A 7,907-nucleotide genomic window follows, 5' to 3' on the forward strand; every position below is an offset into this window, starting at 1 on the left:
ACATTTGTGATCAAAACTTTGTTTTTATTTTTTTAACAGCTTTCTCCAGTTTCACATTATTTTACTTACAAAATTGATTTTGTTTTTAAATATAATGGTAAGGTATTATTAAGCCCTTCCTGCTCGTCAGTATCTGAACAATCAAACACGAGCATTACTTATTAAAATGGCTGCAAGTGATTTATAGTTTTGCAAACTTGCAGTTGAATAAAGTTAAACGTCTAGGTTTAGGTTAACGACTGTTGCGGATTCTTCTTCGTTTATGTTAATGCTCTTATTTTGAAGTGGATGAGGACTGTTCACACTCCTCTTCCGCCATGTTGGACACCAACATGGTCCAATTTAGCACTTCAGTTTTAGCCCAGCTAATGTTTATGATTAGTGCTTCAGGCTTAGCACAACTAAAATGGTTTCTATTTGTTACCAATAGTTGGTGTTATTGAAAACACTTCCTAACGTTCACACTGGGATCCGCCCACAATGACCTGCTGGTCCAATCAGGTGCGGCCCTTGAGAACCGGATTACTTTGGACGCTCCTAATTTGTTTTCAGTATTGGTTAAAGTCACGATATTAAGATGGAGGCCTTTGGTTCATGAATACTTTATACTGCGTTACTTTTGAAGAGTCAGACTTGTGGGCTCCTGACCGGAAGTTCTCAGCGTCTGTCCTTTTCCAGAAGAAACCTTCAGAGACGCGATCTTCCTTTCTCCGAGCTTGAACATCCTCTGAAGGCCTCGGCGGATCTCTTTGGTGCGAACGCCGTAGATGATGGGATTGACCGTCGCGGGGATCAGGATGTACGCGACGCCCATCAGGGTGTTGAGGCCCGTTGCTATGGGAATGTTGAGGCTGCCAGACAGGAAGGTGATGGTGCCCACCAGGTAGAAACACACGATGACCATCAGGTGCGTGCTGCAGGTGTGAAGCGCCTTCAGGCGCTCCTCGCTGGCCGCCGCCGCCCGCACCACGACCTTCACGATCTTCACGTAGGAAAAGAAGATGACGGGGATGTCCACACCCACGAAACAGACAATCACCGCCAGCCCAGCCGCGTGGTTCCTCTGCGTACTGACGCAGGCCAGGCGGACCAGCGCCATGTGGTCGCAGTAGCAGTGCTGGATGACGTTGGAGCCGCAGAACCTCAGAGAACCGGCCAGAACCACCAGCGCCGACATGATGGAGACGCTGCGCAGGAGCGCGAAGACGAGCAGCTTCAGGAAGGCGGAGGAGCTCATGATGTCCATGTAGCGCAGCGGCTTGCAGATGGCGACGTAGCGGTCCAGCGCCATCACCAACAGCAGCGTGGACTCCAGCGACGACAGGAAGTACGTGGAAAACATCTGGATGAGGCATCCGGCCAGCGAGATGTGGCTCCAGTCGAACAGCAGGTTGAGCAGCATGTTGGGGAGGATGACGGAGGCCAGCAGGACGTCCACCACGCACAGCAGGCACACCAGGACGTACATGGGGCTGTGCAGGCGCGCCACCCTGCGGATCACGTAGACCAGCGCAGAGTTTCCCAGCAGCACAGACAGGAAGCAGAGGAAGAACAGCAGCGCCAGAATCCAGCGGCGGTCCTGCAGCTCCGGAAAACATCTGAGCCGGAAGCTGGAGTGGGACAAGTTCCTGGTGAGCGGAGCGTCCAACATGGCGCTGCCTCACCTGGAAACAACAACAGGTTGGACAAATCAATCAATCAATCAATCAATCAATCAATCAATCAATCAATCAATCAATCAATCAATCAATCAAATCAGTCAACCTTATTTGTATAGCACATTTCAGCAACACTTCAAAATGCTTTACGTCAAAAAAACAAAACAGAAATACAGCCTCATAAAAGACGTTACATGGTAAACATTACATGTTGCTGTCGTTACACATCAGAATGTTGATCAACGTTTCATTTACTACGTTTCAGAAGCAACTCTAAACATTTGACTGTTAGTCTGGACTTAAAGGAACTCAGTGTTTCAGCTGTTTGGCAGTTTTCTGGAAGTTTGTTCCAGATATGTGGTACATAGAAGCTGAAAGCTGCTTCATCTGGAATGTTGATCAGCAGCAGATCTTGAAGCTGTTCAGTGATTTATAAACTACCAACAGCATTTTAAAGTATTTTCTCTCAGTGGAAGGTGATAGAAGACCGACTTTGTAACTGTCTTTATGTGACTCCGAAGGTTCAGGTCAGAGTTCATCACTACTCCCAGGTTTTCACAGATGATTCTATGAAAATATTGTCTGATTTTCTCCAATCTGACTGTCGAGAAGGGAAAATTAACCAGTAAAGATTCAGATAATCTGTTTTTATAATAATCATTTTTGCTGTGATTCCTCATTCTGAGGTGTTTCTATAACAATTTAACAAACAGAATCTATTTTTATTTGCTGCTTTGTGCTGAGGGGGGCAGAGAACCCAAAACCTTCAACATGTTTTTACTCTAGTAAAAGAGAAAACGTATTTGGTAAAAACTTTACTGAAGTACTGAGTACCTGATCAAATTATCAGTCATTTAATATTTAAAAATCACATCATCAGTCGAACCAAAATATAAAGTTAAAGGGAAATGTTTGTATTTTAAGGACCGAAATTAAAATAATTTAGATAAATACAAAATAACAAAATCAGGCAAAACAAAATATTTCAAATCAGTCTCTTTCAATAAAAAAACTGTTTAAACTTTAGCAGAAACTGCAGGTGTGAGTCTGTCTGGTGGATTTCTGGTTAAAACATGTTTGTTTTTTACTCAAAATCCAGAAATTTTACTCAAGTAAGAGAAGAAATACTTCATAATTAAATTACTCAAGTAAAAGTAAAAATACTCTTAAAATTATTATTTTTCCAAAAAGCTGCTCAAGTAAATGTAAGTTTACTACCAAACTCTGCAAGTGAGTTACATAAAAATATTAAAGTCCTATTATTTAGTTTTGTTAGTCTGTGAAATAATGAAATATCTACTAAATAAAAACACAGCAGCCACAGGATGCAGATACTAATAAAACAATTAAGATTTCCCCCCCATAATAAATATGAATTTTATGGTTCTAAATAAATTCTGAATATTTAGATATTAAACTCAGTGAAACAGATTTTATCATCTATAAATCCTTCAAACTATTACAGAAACAAAACATTCATCATAAAACCACTTAAATACAAGAACTTGGTACGATACAGAAAAAATAAAAGGTTGAGTTATTTCCTGTCAGTTCGCATGAAGCTAAAGAACTTCCTGTTTTTCACATCTGCATTATTTAATTTAATTTCACACTGAAACACGTCCCAGGAGTTAGAACTAGATTTACTGTCTGTATTTAGATAGTAAATATAAAATGTTTCTTACTTCTGCTGGTTTCCAGTCATTCTGGTGATGAGTTCAATGCTCAGAATAAAAAACAGACAAAATAAAATCCAATAACCAACAGATTCATCAGTTTTACCTCAAACCAGACAGAAAAAACAACTTAAAATATGACTTAGATCATTTTTAGTTTTATCTTTGATCAAAGCTTCATTTTCAAAATAAAAGCAGAGAAAAGGAAAAATTAAATCCCTGTCAAGGATCAACAGGAAATGGAAAAAGACAAAAACATTCTGGATCAAAACCAGAACCTGGTCAAGAAAACTGCAAAACCCAGTTTTAAAATCGATTTGGCGTTTTAAACTTCAGTTTTACATTTAAAAGAACAATATTATTGTTTATCACAATAACTTCTGGGACGGTCGTGACGGGCGTAACGTCAGATTTTAAATCCTTCTGTAAGTTCATATTAAAATGTTTCTTTAGGTTTTAGGATCAGAAAACGCAAAGTGACCGAACAAAACTGCCTCATTCACAAATAATCATATAAACAATCTAAACTAACATCGACAAAGAATTACACAGGAAAAATCAAATAAATATTTGTTAAATTCAATTTACTTTTTGCTTTTTATTTTAAAAAATGAGTGAAAAAAACTCAATTTCTAACTAAACCCTAATTACATTAAATTAGGAACTTTAAGTAAAAATGCAGTTTTATAGAAACAAAACTGCAAGAATGTGAACACAATCCTGATTCCATCACTAACTGGTTAAAAGAACCAGAGAAATTCACCACAACACAGTCTGGTTCGTTAGACTGGTTTAAATTAAAACCAAGTAGTTGCGTAAACATGAAGTTATTTTCATGGTAAAACCAGGTCTAACCTCTGATCTGCTTAAATAAATAAACTCCAGTTTCTGTGTGGAAACGTCTACAGGGAAACTGAAACATTAACCCAGTTAAATGTCCTACCTGCTGCTGGATCCTCATCAGGACACCGAGTCTCCCCTCAGATCGTCTTATAGTCGACGTCCAGACGTCCCACAGGACAGCTGACCCTGAAGGCAGCAGCACTGTGATTGGCTGCAGGAGGTTGAAATCAGATTCTCCAGAGTTTATTCTCCATTTTGGCATAACCGTGAAGTTAAACTCATAAAACGTGTTTATCATCACTGAAAAACAAACTCATCAACAAATTACTGATCATGTCAGGGATTCCTACGTTTCCCTTCCTGATGTTGAACCAGAAAAAGGTCAGATTTTCACCTCTGTTTGCAGATGTTTTGGTGAGTTGAGTTGGGAGCCTTCATGTTCCTCTGGCGTTGGTTTCTGCTCTGCTTCATTAGTCTCTCCTGCTGGGAGTCCCTGAGCTGCGGCTCTGCCCTGATCGCTAACCCAGGATGCAAAGCAACACGTTTGTTTTAGATATATTTACCCAGAATTCCTTGCGATGCAGTCCACTTCCTGCTTTTGAATGCTAATCAAACTCTGGTCTTCCAAACCTCGGTCTGGGTTTGGTTTGAATCCATATGTGAACACAGAGCGGACCGGAGAACGCTCAGTGGTTCTTGGTGCAGCGCCCCCACTGGCCAGGAGGGGAACAGGTTGGTTTGACTCAGAGCAGAGAGAAAGAGTTCTCTGGAGGTGGAGCAGATGTTCTGGTTCCAGTAGAACCGGGTCGACAGGACCATCAGGTGTGTCCATGAAGAGGCAAATTTTATGCAAATAATTTGGAGTTACGTTACAGAAAAATCCGTGAATACTGAACCACCAATAGGGCGGTGTCTTCTAAAAGACAGAGCTCCATGTTCTGGTTTCTAACTCTGCAGTTCAGAACCGCAGTTTGTTCTGATCACATTTCCAGACCAGGTGCTGGTTTGTTGGTTGATAAGTAAAGTTAGATTCAGCCATGAAGCTGCTGGATCAGAACAAATAAGGTTTAAAAGCAGCTTCTACAATAAATGTGGCGACAGCCTGGGGTCGAAGTTTAGACTTAAAGTGATTCCTTACAAATATCACAATATTTTGGACTGTTGGAGTAAAATCCTCTTAAAAACTGAAATGTTATCAAGCAAACGGTTGAAACATTTTTATTAATAAACAATATGTAAATCGTTTTTCAGCTGTAAGTCACAGCTTGCGAAATGACAGCGTCCTCCAGATGTGTTTTTGGATCTCGGTGGTTCTGATGCCGTAGATAATTGGGTTGAAGCAGCTCGGCAGAAACAGGTACATGATGCTAACAGAAAGACGACCAGCGTTTGGGAGGCTGTTTCTGGTCCGATACGACAGGAAAGCCGTGAGAACGAAGGTCAAACTGATGACCATGACGATGATGTGAGTGAAGCAGGTGTGCAGAGCTTTAGCGCTGGATTTACCTGAACGCAGCACAGAACGGAATATGATTATATATGAAGCGGTGATGCACAAGAAATCAAACACAGTGACCAGGAACACGGTCATCAACCCAACCAGACTGTTGATGGCTGTGCTGCCACAGCCCAACTCCACCAAGGCCATGTGCTCACAGAAGCAGTGGTTTATCACATTCCTGAAGCAAAACGACACTTTACCTGCCAGAATCACCACTGTCACGATCATGACCACATTCCTGACCAGAAGAGGAATCACAAACTGGAGGAATCCAGGTAAAGACATGCGATCATGGTAGGAAAGGGGCCTGCAGATGGCAAAGTATCGGTCCAACGCCATCCAGACCAGAAGAGAGGACTGACACGTTCCTAAGAAATGAACTAAAAACATCTGAACCAGGCAGCCGCTCAGAGAGATCCCGCTCGCGTTGAACAAGACGTTCAGCAACAGGTTGGGGATGAGAATCAGTGGCAGGCACATATCAACAAATGACAAGCAGGCGATGAGGATGTACATCGGGGAGTGGAGGCTCCTCTGTGAAATGACCACATAGATCAGCAGGGAGTTGGCAAACAGAGACACAAAGAACAGAATCAGGAAGGGGATAGAAATGAAGGATTTCAGAGCTCCAAGTTCACTGAAGCCACTGAAGATGAAGTATTCATGGGAAGAAATGTTTTCCTTCAATGGTTCCATCATCGTCTCCTACCAAACCGTCCTGGTCCAGAGCTTCAGGGTCAGCCTGAAAACACACAGGTCAATATTCACTTCTCAATGTTCATCCATCCAATCCTAACTTGGCCCCTGGAAACGTCCAATATAACTAATTTATATTGTTTTCTTTGCAGTGACTGCTGTCTGCCTCATGCCTGCATTTTCTTCCCAAAAGCTGTAACAATCCTAAATTCACACATGCACTAAGTTATTTCCGCCCCTCACCTCCACCGGTACCTACCTACAGTGTAACCACTTGTGATATTTACTGTGCAATATTTATATATATTTTATATTTATTCATATTCTGTATTTCTAAATTTGGTAAATTTTTGTATATATACATTTTACGTACACTTCTTCTTTTTAATGTACATGTCTGCACTGGAAAAAGTGCTTTTCATTTCATTGTACACTTGTATAATGATAATAAAATGTATTCTATTCTACTTGTTCCAGCAATGGAGGCCTTTCTGCTGCACTGCGAATGTCAGAAAGCTTCGGCTCACATTTCAAGACTTTAGACAAACATTTCAGATCTATAAAGACAAAAACCAACAAAATAAAAACCAGTTTTTACCCATTAGCCCTCACCATCCTGAATGCTGCCAAGAGTTTAGTTTCACCTTGCCTATTTTTGTCTTTAAGTTAACTTTTATATTTTTTATCTGTCGAGTTGCACCTAAATTTTGTTGTGTTTCATTGTTACAATGAGAATAAAGATTTTATTCTATTCTACTGAGTTTTGTTTTGCATGCTTTAGATTTTCCCTCTCCAGCCGATTCAAACTAATTTATATCTATGTGCCTATAAATTGTTGCAGTTCTGCTATCCATGAAGTCCAGTCATTCCTGAGTTTCACTCTCAGTATTAAAGTTATATTCTGATCAGTTTTTAATTGAGTTCAACTGGCCTTTGTTTCACAAGTTTGTATCTGTGGAGTTTGTAGAAAAGAACTAATTAGTTTGTCTTAAATAATTGAAGAATATCTTAGTTGAGACGTGAAGATACAGAATTTCTAAGTTAAAATTTAAAACAAAATAAAATGCAGAATATGTTGCAGCCTGAGGCATCCAGGTTGTAATTTCACCCTAAATGTGTTGAATATTCAACAAAACCAGACCACTGACGCATTCCTGTTTTTAGAAAGTTGTGTTTTTGTATCTTTATGAGGACTTTATGTCCTGCGTTTGCACGTTGAACGATAAACTTCTGACTTCTGACAAAGCAGCAACAGTGCAAGAGAACATGAAGGGCAAAACCTGACTGACATAAAACTGATCTGGAAGCAAAACGGATCCACAAATGATCACAAAACAGGAAATCTTGTGTTTTATCAGTTCTTGTGAATTTAAATGTGATCCCTGACAAAAAAAATACTTACAGCTTTGTTTTTTAAGAAATCCTTTTTGACTCCAAATTTCTGACTCGCATAAGAAAGAAAAAAATGGAAACTGGTTATATAACATTATAAAAAGTAATATTTCAAACATCAGACAAACAGGAAGAGCAGCA

The 7,907-nt window shown here is 40.1% G+C and overlaps 2 protein-coding genes across 2 annotated transcripts; both read right to left on the minus strand.

The window, feature by feature from the left end:
* Window positions 1-3: 3 nt before the first annotated feature.
* Window positions 4-1,679, minus strand: or55e1 (odorant receptor, family 55, subfamily E, member 1). Its single transcript, XM_015006884.2, has one exon. It carries the CDS (start codon window positions 1,649-1,651, stop codon window positions 614-616), a length of 1,038 nt encoding a protein of 345 aa, XP_014862370.2. The 5' UTR covers window positions 1,652-1,679; the 3' UTR covers window positions 4-613.
* Window positions 1,680-5,380: 3,701 nt separating this feature from the next.
* LOC106929756 (olfactory receptor 52N2-like) lies at window positions 5,381-6,469 on the minus strand. Its single transcript, XM_015006871.2, has one exon. The coding sequence runs from the start codon at window positions 6,375-6,377 to the stop codon at window positions 5,436-5,438; it is 942 nt and encodes a 313-aa protein (XP_014862357.2). The 5' UTR covers window positions 6,378-6,469; the 3' UTR covers window positions 5,381-5,435.
* Window positions 6,470-7,907: the final 1,438 nt, after the last annotated feature.

Source organism: Poecilia mexicana, unplaced genomic scaffold (assembly GCF_051168715.1).
Source record: "Poecilia mexicana isolate PSO_F unplaced genomic scaffold, ASM5116871v1 scaffold_13, whole genome shotgun sequence".
Taxonomy (NCBI): Eukaryota; Metazoa; Chordata; class Actinopteri; order Cyprinodontiformes; family Poeciliidae; genus Poecilia; species Poecilia mexicana.